Source organism: Leopardus geoffroyi, chromosome B3 (assembly GCF_018350155.1).
Source record: "Leopardus geoffroyi isolate Oge1 chromosome B3, O.geoffroyi_Oge1_pat1.0, whole genome shotgun sequence".
In the NCBI taxonomy this organism is placed as follows: Eukaryota; Metazoa; Chordata; class Mammalia; order Carnivora; family Felidae; genus Leopardus; species Leopardus geoffroyi.
The window spans coordinates 147,508,985-147,524,467 of NC_059337.1; the positions used below are offsets into that span (position 1 = coordinate 147,508,985).

General features: G+C 43.0%; 1 gene segment (V, D, J or C); it reads right to left on the minus strand.

The window, feature by feature from the left end:
- Window positions 1–492: 492 nt before the first annotated feature.
- On the minus strand, window positions 493–13,444 carry LOC123584393. The segment is given in 3 exon segments: window positions 493–519; window positions 12,907–13,203; window positions 13,305–13,444. Coding segments are annotated over 3 exon segments (354 nt in total).
- Between the last annotated feature and the right edge of the window lie 2,039 nt (window positions 13,445–15,483).

Consider the following 15,483-nt stretch of genomic DNA (forward strand, 5'->3'; position numbering starts at 1 on the left):
TGTTCCTCACATGGAAGATTTCCTGCCATTCCTCTCTGGCCTGCCAAGGTTCAGTAGATAGGTCTGCCACTACTCTTATGGATCTCACTTTGTTGGTTAGAGCATGTTTATCTCTAGCTGCTTTCAGAATTTTCTCTTCATCCTTGTATTTTGCCAGTTTCATTATAATATATCATGCAGAAGATCGATTCAAGTTACATCTGAAAGGAGTTCTCTGTGCCTCTTGGATTTCAATGCCTTTTTCCTTCCCCAGATCAGGGAAGTTCTCAGCTATGATTTGTTCAAGTACACCCTCAGCCCCTTTCTATCTCTCTTCCTCTTCTGGAATTCCTATGATACAGATATTGTTCCATTTGATTGCATCACTTAGTTCTCTCATTCTCCCCTCATACTCCTGGATTTTTTTTTATCTCTCTTGTTCTCGGCTTCCTCTTTTTCCATAATGTTATCCTCTAATTCACCTATTCTCTCCCCTGCCTCTTCAGTCCATGCTACGGCCACCTCCAGTTTATTTTGCACCTCATTTATAGTATTTTTTTTAGCTCCTCATGACTGTTTCTTAGTCCCTTGATCTCTGTAGTAATAGATTCTCTGCTTTCTTCTGTGCTTTTTTAAGCCCAGTGATTACTTTTATGACTATTATTCTAAATTCTTGTTGTGTTATATTGCTGAAATAGTTTTTGATCAATTCGTTATGTGTCGCTACTTCTTGGAGTTTCTTTTGAGGCGAGTTCTTCCGTTTCATCATTTTTGGTAGTCTCTGTGGTGGCTCCAAACTGCAGGGCTCTTCCCCTGTGCTGTCTGGTGTAACTTTTGTTGGTCGGTGGGGCTGCAGTCAGACCCATTGTCTGCCCCCAGCCCACTGCTGGGGCCACAGTCACAGTGGTGTGTACCTTATCTTACCCTCTTCCAGAGGCAAGATTCATGTGGAGTGGTGTGGCCCCTGTCTGTGCTGCTTGCACACTTCCAGGCTTGGCGTGCTGCTTCGATAGGATCTGGCATATACACCAGGGTGGATCCGCAAGGTGCACAGTGGCGGGAGGGGTAGGCTTAGCTCGCTTTGCCATCAGTGGTCCCCCGTGGTAGGGGCCCTGAAGCACCAGGAGGGAGGCAGACCCGTCGGAGGGATGGATCCACAGAAGCACAGTGTTGGGTGTTTGCGTGATGCAAGCAAGTTTGGTGGCAGGAACTGGTTCCCTTTGGGATTTCAGCCGTGGGATGGGAGAGGGAGATGGCGCTGGCCACTGCCTTTGTTCCTGCCGAGCTGAGCTCTGTCTTCCGGGACTCATCAACTCCGCCTCCAGGTGTCCTCTTACTCTCCCCGCTCTCTGAGAGCAGAGCTGTTGACTGTTAGCATCCCAGATGTTAAGCCCCACTGGCTGTCAGAACTCACAGAGTTTGGCCCCTCCACTTTTGCAAGCCAGATTTTGGGGGCTGTGCCTTCCCAGGCGGTCTCCCCCTCCACCACCCTGGCTCCCTCCCTCCCGTCTGTATAGCATGCACCGCCTCTCTGCCCTTCCTACACTCTTCCATAGGCCTCTTGTATGTGCTGCCTCTGGAGACTCTGTTCTGCTAGTCTTCTGGAAGTTTTCTGGGTTATTTAGGCAGATGTGGGTGGAATCTAAGCGATCAGCATGATAAGGTGTTCTCCTAAGCCGCCATCTTCCCCTCTCTCCCCAAATAGGAATATTTTTAATAGAAATTGAAAGTAAAAATGAAGTTTTGTCTCTTGCCCCCCAAACACAGGCTATTGGACAGCCAGCGAGGCAACTGAATGCCCTTGCTGTGGTTTAGCTCCTTTTTGGGAAATACCACCTCAGAGGAGATGTAGCACCATGAGGGATGATCTTGAGAACCTTAGACAGGAGCCAACACTGCCCAGAATGCAAACAGCAAGAGGGACGCACTTAGGGTGACCTGGCCCTCTGCCAGCCTCATGCCTCTGCTCAGGGACATCTGCAGTGAGAATGGATAAATGGAGGATCCTCAGCAAAGCCAGATCTAGACCATCTGACAGAACAGAGGGCCATACTGGGCAGTCGGCACCCTACACCTGGGGGCCACCTGTGGGGTTAGGTAACAGTCACAGGGTGTGGCACTGGGTGACCCTGCACATCAGTTTAGCTGGGGCACACGTGGCAGAGGCAGGCGGGCCCTGTCCAAGCATACTCACATCGACATAGTAGGGACTTGGACCCAGAGACATGGCTCTATTCAACACATTCCATCTTTCCTGTAGCTACTTGAATACAGAATATATGATTTTAACACCCTGAACTTCTCTACCACTTCCATGTCCTGTGGTACTGCCGGTTCACTTTCTGTGGATGACTACTTTTCCTCATTATGGAGACCACTGCTTCCTACTTCCTTGGGATGTGGAGGTAGACGTCAATTTTGCCTTTGTACGTGTTGAAAAACATTGCTTTGTAATTTTACATGTCTTATTCTGGTTGGCTATTAGTTTGCAAGCCATTTGATCCTTTTGGTTGTTACTTTGAAGCTTCCCTTGAGTTTACTGAGGAAACATTTCCCAGTATTCTCTGTCATGATTGGTGAAGTACAAGGTTGTATTTTAGTATTTTCTTATGCCAGCTGGTGAGAACAGTAAGTACTTGTGACCATGTGTGAGCTCCAGGATTTTTTCCCTCTAATTCTGTATTGTGATTCTTTCCATGCTTCTGGCAGTCTCCTCCTATACATGTGGGGTTCCCTCCTCAGCTGGAGACAAAAAGGGGCTGTCTGCTAGTGCCCAACTTGAGAGGAAGAGTGAATGTCCCCACTAGTTTTAGAATGCCCGCCTTCCTTTTACACAAAAACCAGATAGGGATACCATAACACACCTAAAAACTACATGGGCAAAAATCTCCTTGACCTTGGCCTTGGAAATGATGTTTCGGATATGACTCCAAATGCACAGTCAATGAAGACCAAAATCAGTGAGTGAGAACACATCAAACTAAATATCTTCTGCTTAGGGAAAGACACATTCACCAAAGGAAAAGACATTTTACAGGGATGGAAAAAAATTGTAAAACGTGTGATATGAGGTTCATATCCAAAGTTTAAAAAAAGCTTATTTTGCTGAATATTATAACAAGCAACCCAATTAAAAAAAAATGGGGGAGTAGAGGACTTGAAAGGGCATGTTTCCAAAGTCCATGTACAAACGTCCAGCAAGTGCATTAAAAGGTGCTCAACATCACTCATCAGCAGAGACATGCAAATCAAAGCCACAATCCCATAACACCTCACACCTGTTATTATGGCTGTTACCATCAGACAAGAGATAACAAATGCTTGTGAGCATGTAGAAATAAGCAAACCTGGTACACTGTCCCTAGGAATGTAAACTGGTGAGGTTACTACTGAAAGCAGTATGGAGAATTCTCAAAAAATTAGAAACAGAAGTATGGTTGTGCCCAGCGATCCCATTTCTGAGTGATATATACAGGGGATGAAGTCATTACATCAGAGATATGAGCACCCCATGTTCATTGCAGTCTTATTCTCCATAGCTGAGACACTGAAAAGACCTAACTGCTCATCAAGGGATTAATAGATAAAGAAGATGTGATATTAGATAGATAGATGGATGGATACAGAGATAGATAGATACATAGATAGATAGATAGATAGATGATAGATTTCATCCATATAAAAGTTAATCGTGCCATTTGTGACTACATGGATGAAGCTTGAAGACATTATGCTAAGTTAAATTAGTCAGACAGAGAAAGACACATTCTGTATGATCACACTTACATGTGGAGTCTAGAAACATCAAATTCACAGAAACAGAGTGTGCAATGGTGGGTTCCAGGGACTGAGGGGCAGGGAAAATGGGGGGGGGGACATTGCTCAGTGTGTCCAAACTTCCAGTTAGAAGATAGACAAAAAGCTTCCATGGGTCTAATGTATAGTAAGATGAAAATAATTAGTATACATATTGTATATTGAAAGTTGCTTTATGTTCTTACCAGAATTAGCTGAAGAATGTATTGACTAACTTCAACTTGGTAAGCATTTCGCATTATATACATGTATCAAGGCATCACATTGTACAACTTAACCTTACATAATGTTATATGTCGATTATCTCTCAATAAATCTGGGGCCAAAAAAAAAAAGGTATTCCTAGAAGACATTCCTATACACATTTGGCTAGTAATAATTTAACTCTGCATGGACATGACTGCAAATCATACAATATGTGATATTAACCCTAAAGATGTTTATGCACAGAGAAGATTTCATACAAGTGTGCATGTGTCTGTGTTGGTGGGAATAATTTCATGTGATTCTGTACACTCAAACAACAGCCATAACAACAGGTGTTAGGACACTGGTGCTAAGTAGAGATCGTGGCATTTTTGAAGAAAATTAAAAGCATTATGGCCAGGGGATAGATCATCAGTAATTTGGCATGTAAAACAAAACAAAACAAAACAAAACAAAACAAAACAAAACAAAACAAAAAAAGAGCGGTGAACACTTTTCCTCATTGTGATTGGAACATAACATAAGATCTGTGTTTTCTTTCTACATCTCACAGCATTTGTACTCCATTTCCCATATGAATGGCTTCCTTTGTGCTTAGTTGATATTTTGCAGTGACACATTTTCATTCTCTTCTTTGTTCCTTTTGTGCACATTCTTTAGATAGATCCTTTGGGTTTACCATGCCCTTACACAAAACACTCTAAAGCCGTAACAGTCTATTGTCAACTGATAACTACTTAAATTCAATCCCATGGACAAGTACACTTTAACGGCTCCACACCACTTCCCACTCTACTGATGTCACAGGCCACATCTGTATGTATTGTGTACCCACGAGCATTGATTTATACTCACACTTGATGCTTTTGTCTTTTGAATCTCACAAAAGAATTGGAAGTGTAGTAGAGGGGTAATGGCAGCCTCCTAGCAGCCTAAGATGCCCCTGTGTTATCTCTCACACCCCTCCAAAACTTGGCATCCATCCACAAACAAATGTGCATTTTTGGGCCCTGTGGGATCCAGCTCCATATGCCAATGGACCCCTGAAGAGTCTTCCCTACACATGCATAGGTGAACATACCTGAGTGTGGCTATGGACTCTACAGTGACCCCTGAACCTGCTCCACCTTTCTTGTCTCCGAGGTTCTGGGAAGGGTCTTAGATGATCACACATGGACTGGAGTCTTTGTGGAAGTCCAACTTTCCAAAGAAAGTGAAAACTCTGACTTTAAATGATATCTTCATTCCCCCCATCCTTGTGCATTGTAGCATTATTTACAAGAACCAAAACACCCTATGTGTCCGCAGACAGAAGAATGGGTAAAAAGAAGTGTGGCCTGTATGTACAGTGGAATTCTATGATTCGTCCATAAGAAAGAATGAAAATTTGCCCTTTGCGACAACATGGGCGGATCCTGAGGGCATCAGGATAAGTGAAGTAAGTCAGACATGTGGGAAATCAAATAGGTATGTCCTGGTGTAGGACATTACAGGGAACACATCGCAAAGCAGAACACTGCTTTCTGGCTTTGCTGAAAACAGCAGGCAATGCTTTGCTTGTGTGGTTAATGTGTATCTAGGAGTCACTAACTTCCCTTATCTCGTTAACGTCTATCTAGGGAGCACTCATCACCCTTATCTAGTTAATATAGACCTAGGGGGCACTCGCTTTGCTTATGGATTTAATGTAAATCTAGGGGACACTCAGTTCCCTTATGTAGTTAACGTAATTCTAGTGGGAACACTAAAGTTCACTTATTTAGTTAATATTGATCTAGTGCAACTAGGTAATATAAATCTAGGGGGCACTGCGCTGATTTAGTTGAAATAAATTTAGGGGAACTCACTGTGATTATCTAGTTAATGTAAATCTAGGGGGCACTCAGTTCCCTTATGTAGTTAATGTAAATCTAGGGATCATTCACGTATCCAGTAAATTTTTATGTAGTGGGAACTCATTTAACTCACCTAGTTAATGTGAATTTATGGGGCACTCGTTTCACTTATCTAGTTAATGTAAATCTAGGGGGCACTCATTTCCTTGTCTTGTTAATGAAAATCTATGGGACACATTAGGTAAGCATACTTTGCTTATCTAATTAATGTATATCTAGGGCGCATTCAATTTGCTTATCTAGTTAATGTCAGCATAGGGGGAACTCACTTTAATTATCTGGTGTATGTACGTTTAGGGGGCACTCACTTTGCTTATCGAGTAAATGCAAATCTCGGGGGCAAGCTACACTTCCCATATCTAGTTAATGTCAATCTAGGGGACACACTCACTTTGCTTATGTAGTGAATGTAAATCTAGGGGGCAAACTACACTTCGCCTAGATAGTTAATGTAAATCTAGGGAAACCTGACTTTGCTTATCCAGTATATGTATATCTATGGGCACTCTCTTCCTTATCTAGTTAATATAATTCTAGGGGCACTCACCTCACTTACCTCCTTCATGTATATAGAGGGGGCACTCACTTCCCTTATGGAGTTAATGTATATGTAGGTGGTGCTCACTTCACTTTTCTAGCTAATATAAATCTAGGGAGCAGGTTAAACTTTGCTTATCTTTTATGTAAATCTAGGGGTCACTGACTTCACTTATCTAGTTATTCATCTAGGGGGCACTCACTTTGCTTCTCTTGTTAACATAAATCTAGAGGGCAGTCACTTTGCCAGTCTAGTTAATGTATATCTAGGGGGCACTCAGTTTATGGAGTTAATGTATATGTAGGGGGCAAGCTACACTTCACTTACCTAAGTAATATAAATCTAAGGGGCACTCACCTTGCTTATCCAGTTAATGTAAATTTAGGGGACACTCACTTAGCTTATCTAGTTAATGTAAATCTAGGGAGCACGCTACACTTTACTTACTTAGTCAATATAAATCTAATGGGCACCTGCTTAGCTTATCTGATTTGTGTATATCTGAGGGGGCACTCACTTTATCTAGTTAGTAAATCTAGGGGGCACACTACAGTTCACTTATCTAGTTAATATTACTCTAGGGGGCACTCACTTTGCTTAGCTCATTAATGTCAGTTTAGGGGGCCCTCACTTCTCTGATCTAGTTAATGTGTATCTAGGGGGACCTCTGTGCACACACAATGAACTTTGGGTTCTTTCCCCTGTTAATCCAGGTCATGTGAACTTAGTTCTTGGTCTACAAGAACATTTGGTGGAGAATTTCTTCCTCCCCTTCACCTTTCTAAGCTCTAGGTTCAGCCACATTCTGCTTGTCAGATCAGACCCAGCACTATACTTGAAGCCCACATCGCTGTGTTGGTGTGTAGACTCCCATCAATTTGTGGGTGTGGCCTGTGGGTGCTAGATCCTCCACAGGACCCATTCTTACTTTATCCTGAAGGTAAACTCACGTTTTCAGCACATGTATGGTGGTAACTGAATAGGTCTGCATCTGTAACACGTGTGTCCAAACAGACAGAAGGGCTGATGTTACTCCACAGTTCACGTAGCATCCTTCTGTAGTTTACTGAGCAGGTGGCCGGGGCACCTGTTTGGTCCTTCTTCCCAAACATTCCTGGATGCATTCTTGGGGGGAACATGCAGTGTGGCTGCACGGGAATTTCAGGAGGTGCTGGGAAAGTATGATTACCTGGTTGCCCTGGAACGTGGAGAATATGTGTACACATGGCAGTCTAATACTTTGTGTAACCATGTGTCTTTGAGACAAAGTGCATGCATGGGGACACATTGGTACGACTTACAAGACTATCTGCACCAACAAAAGGATTCTAGGTATGAACTGAAGTGAAAATCCTGTTATGTGCTTCGTGTGTTTTACATGTATTGGTGAATTATGGGATAAATTCTTATTCCTAAGGAATTTCTGAAACAGTTACTATTTAGTTCTGAAGATTTCCTAAACAATTACTATTAAAAAGTCGTAATTTTTCAATTCAGAAGAAAATAAACAGACTTTAATATCACTATTATGATTTAAAATATATTCTAGACAACTGTAAAAATAGTAAAAAATATTTAGAAAAAGTGTCGCTAGCTTTCCACAGCCTCAAGTCTGCAAGATTTCTAGAAGGTTCTTGGGAGAATCAAAGTGGAAATCCTAGGCAGACCCTCATCTAAGGATGAACTCACTGAAAAATAGACAAAAGAAGGAGAAAAGGGGTTCATATTCATCGGGCTCCCTCGGAATGCCAGAGACATCCATAGGCACGTTTATTTATTTTTGAGACAGAGAGAGAGACACAGCATGAATGGGGGATGGGCAGAGAGAGAGGGAAACACAGAAACGGACGCAGGCTCCAGGCTCTGAGCCATCAGCCCAGAGCCCGACACGGGGCTCGAACTCGCGGACCGCGAGATCGTGACCTGAGCCGAAGTCAGACGCTTCACCGACTGAGCCACCCAGGCGCCCCTGATTTTTAGTTTTTAAACTGTTTTCTGGAATGGTCCGGGCACTTTGCATTCCCTCCAAGAGTATAAAAGAGTATAAAAAAATATCTGTTGTTTCCTGAGTTGTTAATTGTAGCCATTCTGACAGGTGTGCCGGCATCTCTCATTGTAGTTTTGATTTGAGACCTTTCTTCTTTCTTGAGTTTGGCCTGGTCTGCTATATATTTCACTCTTCCATCAACTTTGCTGCATCCAGATGGTTTGGAACTGGCATGTTTTCATTTTCATTTGCTTCCATGTATTTTTTATTGCTTCTGTAATTTCCTGAAAATCTCATTCAGCTTTTACTACAATGTTCTTTAACCTAATGTATTGGCGGTGTTGCCCAAATTTTTCTTGTGGTCGACTTCAAGTTTCATAGTGTTGTGGTTTGAAAATACGCATGGAATGATCTCAGTCTTTTTGTACTTGTAGAGGGCTGATTTGTGACATAGTATGTGATCTGTTCTGGAGAATGTTCCATGCACACTCAAAAAGAATGTGCATTCTGGTGCTTTAGGATGGAATGTTGTGAATATGTCTGTTAAGTCCATTCAGTCCATGTGTCTTTCAAAGCCATTGTTTCCTTATTGATTTTCAGCTTAGATTGTCTTTCCATTGTTGTAAGTGGAGTGTTAACGTTCTCTATTACTACTATTGTCTATTATCAATGAGTTTCTTTATGTTTCTTATTAATTGAGTTATATATTTCAGTGCTTACATTTTTGGGGTATAAATATTTAAAGCTTCAGATCTTCTTGTTGGATAGACCCCTTTATGATGATATACTGCCTTCCTGATCTCTTGTAACAAACTTTGGTTTGAAAACTGGTTAGTGTGATATGAGTGTGGTACTACAACTTTCTTTTCACGTCCATTAGTATGATAAATTGTTCACCCTCCCCTCACTTTCAGTCTACAGGTGTTTTAGGTTGAAAATGAGTCAATCATGTGCAGTGTATAGAAGGATCTTGTATTTGTTTTTATCCATTCTCGTATCCTATGTCTTTTGATTGGAGCATTTTGTCCATTTACATTCACAGTAATTATTGATAGATACAAACTTAGTGCCATAGTGTTACCTCCAAAGTCATTGTTTCCGGAGATTTTCTCTGTTTATTTCTAGTCTTTGTTACTTTTAGTCTTCCTTTCCCACTCAAGGGGTCCCATTTAATTTCTCACAGGGCTGATTTAGAGGCCATGAACTCCTTTGGTTTTTGTTTGTCTGGGAAATTCTATCACGCCTTGTATCTGAATGACTGCCTTGCTGGAGAAAGTATTCTTAGCTGCATAATTTTCAATTACACATGTTGAGGATATGATGCCACTCCCTCCTTGCATGAAGGTTTCTGTAGAGACATCTGCCATAGTTTTTTTTTTTTTTAATTTTTTTTTTCAACGTTTATTTATTTTGGGGACAGAGAGAGACAGAGCATGAACGGGGGAGGGGCAGAGAGAGAGGGAGACACAGAATCGGAAACAGGATCCAGGCTCTGAGCCATCAGCCCAGAGCCCGACGCGGGGCTCGAACTCACAGACCGCGAGATCGTGACCTGGCTGAAGTTGGACGCTTAACCGAATGCGCCACCCAGGCGCCCCAGCCATGGTTTTTTTTTTTAATCTTCCCTTGTTAGTTAGCAACTTCTTTTGTGTTGATGCTTTTATGGTTTTTCTTTATCTGAATATTTTGCCATTTTCCTATGATATGTCTCAGTGTTGGCCTGCTTTTTATTTTAGTTTTTATTTTAATGGGTGTTCTCTTTGCCTCCTACATGTGGACGTCTGTTTCCTTCCCCAGCTTGTGGAAATTTTCACTATAATTCACTCAGCTAAAATGTATCCCCCTTTTTCTCCCTCTTATTCTTTTGGGACTCCTTTCAAAAGAATGTTATTACAGTTTATGGAGTTGCTGATTTTCCTAAGTGTACGTTTGTGATGCAATATTTTAAATTTCCTCTTCTTTCCAACTTCATTTCCCCCATAATTTTATCTTCTATGTGCCTTCCTCATTCATCTGCTTCTTTCAGCCTTGAGGTCATTATATCCAATCAGTTTCACATGTCGGTTACAACATTTAAAATTTCATCCTGACTAGTTTTTAGGTCTTTTCTGTTTGCTGTAAGGGTATCCCTCATGTCTCATATATTTTCCTCAAGCACAGCTAGTATCCTTATGATACTTTTTGAAAATCCTGTTTCATTAAGAGAGTTTTTAGAAATTCTGTTTGAGGCACTTTAGTTTATGTGTTTTAATTATATCCCTCACACTGACCTTTTATCCTTTTTTCTTTTAGGATGAATTCCTCCATCATGTTGTTGTCTATGTCTCTGCCTTCTTAAATGTTTTAGAAAATCCTGTTATCTTTTCTGCTTCTAGGGTAGTATCTTTATTGAGAAGTGTTCACATACTGTCCAGGGCCTGACACTTCATGAAGCATTTGTTTTATGTTCCGTGGCACTGTGCTGTCGTGTTTTGGCTGCTCTGTCCCTCAGGAGAGTCCTCTGCAGATTTTCTCCTTGCCTCCAGTGGGGAGTGTTGGACCTTGTCCCCAGTGTTGTGAGTTTTCACTAGGTGAGTTTGGTCTGCTTGTTAAAAGAGGCTAATTCCTATCTCCCCTAGAGGTGAGGATATGCCTCACTGTATGATCAGCTGACTTGGTGCGTGTGGGGGTTTACGGTGGTCTTTGGAGGAAGGGGTGCAGTGGTGGTCTGGTTGCCAGGCACTCTTTCCTAGTAAGCAAGCACTTGATGGGGGCTGGAGTAGGTGGAGCTTGGTGTTAGTGGCTCAGCTTCCACTGGGGATGCTGTGCTGCTGAGTGAAATCTGTCCATGCTAATTGGTGGGTGGAAATATTGGCATCAGCTCCCTGTCTAGTCCCTGGAGTTGGAGTTCCCAGCCTCCCCTGTTCAGGAAGCCCTCACACAGAGAGAACACTTGTGGGTCCCAGGCTTCCGTCAGAATTGCTTTCACCTGTCAGCGTCCAAGCCATTGGCCCATCTGGTGGCACAGGGCTCTTATGTTTTATCTCAGGAGCTCTAGCTGGGTTTGAAAACTCCAAATTGTGTGAACTCAATATACAGGGACCACACTGATCCTCTGGGAGAGGGTCTTGATGTGCTGTGCCTGGAGCTGGTTTACCCCAGATGGGCAGTTGCATGAACACTAGGGGCTTGGAGTACATGGTGAAGAACAACCAGAAGGCAGTGTCCAGCTAGCTGCTCTCAGAAGAGGCTCCTGTGCTAATGATCAGGGAATTTTAATGGTGCCTGTTAGCTCTCCTGTCCTATGAGAGGCAATGCCCCGTCTCTCAAATGCACTCCACGAAGGTAATTGTCTCTCCCCATGCGGCCCAGGGGATACTCAGACCACAGTTCCCCTTATGGGCCTCTGTCCTCCTCCACAGGAGCACTGCTGTGCCCACCAGACTCCACCCCAATGATGGGATCGACTTTTAAATCTTCAGTCTTTGAGCTCCACGTTTACAGGAGGTTGACTTGTCATGATTAACTTCCTGGGTTATCTTGACTGTGTCATGGGTGCCCAGATTCACCACTGTTTCTGTGGATGTCTGCGATGTGTTCCAGAAGAGATTGGCATTTCCATCCATGGTTTCTTTCTGCCTGGGCACCACCCATTCCATTAAGTTTGTGAATAGAATCTGATGCAGATGGAGGACGAATTCCCTCGTTTTTACTTCCCATGTGCTTGTTTGAACTGGAATATTGGTCTCCTCTGGCCCTTTTTCTGAGAGTTACATCATCAGTTCTCCCCGTTCTGAGACTAGACACTAGTCAGAATCAGACAAGAATTACATCACTGGTTTTCCTGGGTCTTCAGCTTGTGACAGTAGATCATGGGACTTCTCAACATATTTAGTTGTGGAAACCAATGACCTTTGGGTTGTGTTCCTCAGGGGAATCTTGACTAATACATGGAGATTGTTTGTCTCTCCTTTAGAGTAATTGAATAAAGCTGTAGCTCATTTAAAGTCCTGAGTAGCAAAGGGCTATGAAGAAAGTGTCACGGTGTTTGACTGGGACAAGGGCTGGGTGAGGATAAGGAGCTGTGGGATCCTGTGGTCCTGGCTGCACAGGGAGCACATCTGGGAATCCTGTAAAGGTGCAGCTGTTGTGCCTCAGGAAATCTGTAATTCACTCATGTTGAGGGACAGGAGTAAGCAAGTGCAAACAACTGTGTCTTTGTGCATGTTAGTCTAGTTTCCCTATGACAACCCAGTTGCTAATTCAGAGAGTTAGTAGGTAAACACAGAATCATATAACCAGGGAGGCTCCCTGGGGAAACTGCTGTGTGGAGAGGAAGCCCCAGACCCTGACAGGAAACCTGCCTGTAACCTCTATCTGCACCTGCGCCTGGGAACACAAAGGAGAATTGTGCATAGTGTGCGCCCCCTGGTGGTGCTGATCCACTCCTGCAGGGAGGTTTGTGTCTGGGCTCCCAGTGATGTCCCCTCACTGTGTCTTTCCACAGTAATATGTGGCCGTGTCCTCGGTCTTGAGGTTGTTCATCTGGAGATACAGCGTGTTCTTGGCGTTGTCTCTGGAGATGGTGAATCGGCCCTTCACGGAGTCTGCGTAGTATGTGCTACCTCCACTACTACTAATTTCTGCGACCCACTGCAGCCCCTTCCCTGGAGCCTGGCGGACCCAGCCCATTGCATAGCTACTGAAGGTGAATCCAGAGGCCACACAGGTGAGTCTCAGGGACCCCCCAGGCTTCACCAGGTCTCCCCCAGACTCCACCAGCTGCACGTCACACTGGACACCTGCAGACACAAGACATGTTGGTCAGGAATCTGTCACACATCCACTGTTTCTCACACATATCCACTCACATACTCAGTGTCTCTCCTTCACCATGAATTACCTTTTAAAAGAGCAACCAGGAACACCCAGCCCAGCACAAACTCCATGGTGAGGTGTGTGTGTTCTGTGCTGATCACAGAATGGGAACACCTGGGACTCCTGGCGCTGGGGCTCGTCTCCCAGCTGCAGGGTCGGGGCTGGGCTGGTTTTATCAGCACAGAGAGGGCCCCATTTGCATGTCCTCTGACATATATATCAAGCTCCAGACTTAGATTTGGTTGTGTAAAAGTGAATGACAGTGTTAGGGACGCACTTCTACATTAGTTTGTGTGGATGGCGGTTTGACAATATGAAGAATTCTTTTTGTTTTCAGTTTTGGATTTTTACCTTTATTAATGGAGGCTTTGGCATAATCTTTAAGAAATATTTACCTCAACAGCATGATCACGCATTATATTCTCTTAAAATATTTTAATTTTTTAATTACTAAATAGCATTTATTCTCAGTTTTAAAAATTAACATCCAAATTAGCATATAGTGCCACAATGATTTCAGGAGGAGATTCCTTAGTGCCCCTTACCAGTGTAGCCCATCCCCCCTCCCACAACCCCTCCAGTAACCTTCTGTTTGTTCTCCATATTCATGAGTCTCTTATGCTCTGTCCCCTCCATGTTTTCATATTATTTTTGTTTCCCTTCCCTTATGTTCATCTGTTTTGTCTCTTAAAGTCCTCATATGAGTGAAGTCATGATTTTTGTCTTTCTCTGACTGACTCATTTCACTTAGCATAATTCCCTCTAGTTCCATCCACATAGTTGCAAATGGCAAGATTTCACTCTTTTTGAGTGCCAAGTAGTACTCCATTGTATATATTTACCACTTCTTCTTTATCCATTCATCCATCAATGGACATTTGGCTCTTTCCATACTTTGGCTATTGTTGATAGTGCTGCTATAAACATGGGGGTGCATGTGTCCCTTTGAAACAGAACACCTGTGTCCCGTGGATAAATGCCTAATAGTACAATTGCTGGGTCATAGGGGAGTTCTATTTTTCGTTTTTTGAGGAATCTCCATACAGTTTTCCAGAGTGGCTGCACCAACTTGCATTGCCCCCCAGAATGCAAAAGAGATCCTCTCTCTGCATCCTCGCCAACGTCCATTGTTGCCTGAGTTGTTAATGTTAGCCATTCTGACAGGAGTCAGGTGGTATCTCATTAGGGTTTTGATTTGCATTTCCGTGATGATGAGTGGTGTGGAGCATTTTTTCATGTGTCGGTTGGCCATCAGGATGTCTTCTTTGGAGAAGTGTCTATTCATGTCTTTTTCCCGTTTCTTCACTGGATTGTGTTTTGGGTGTTGAGTTCGATAAATTCTTTATAGATTTTGGATACTAACTCTTTATCTGAGATGTCATTTGCAAATATCTTCTCCCATTCTGTCAGTTGAAATTTAGTTTTGCTGATTGTTGCCTTCACTATGCAGAAGATTTTTATTTTGATGAGGTCCCAGTAGTTCATTTTTGCTTTTTTCCCCCTTGCCTCCAGGGACGTGTTGAGTAGGAAGTTGGTGCGGCCAAGATCAAAGATGTTTTTGCCTGCTTTCTGCTCGAGGATTTTGATGGCTTCCTGACTTACATTGAGGTCTTTCATGCATTTTGAGTTTATTTTTGTGTATGGTGTAAGAAAGCGGTCCTGGTTCATTCTTCTCCATGTCGCTGTCCAGTTTTCCCAGCACCACTTGCTGAAGACACTGTCTTTATTCCATTGGATAGTCTTTCCTGCTTTGTGAAAGATTAGTTGGCCATACATTTGTGGGTCCATTTCTGGATTTTGTATTCTGTTCCATTGATCTGAGTGTCTGTTCTTGTTTTTTTTTTTTTTTGGCATTTATTTATTACTTTTCAGAGACAGAGACAGTGCATGAGCAGGGGAGTGTCAGAGAGAGAGGAAGACACAGAATTCCAAGCAGGCTTCAGGCTCTGAGTTGTCAGCACACAGCCTGATGTGGGACTCTAACTCAAGAACTGCCAGATCGTGACCTGAGTCAAAGTCGGATGCTTAACAGACCGATCCACTCAGATGCCCCTGAGTGTCTGTTCTTGTGCCAGTACCATACTGTCTTGATGGTTACAGCTTTGAAGTATAGCTTGAAGTCTGGGATTGTGATGCCTCCTGCTTTGGTTTTCTTTTTCAAGATTTCTTTGGCTATTCTGCGGCTTTTCTGGTTCCATACAAAT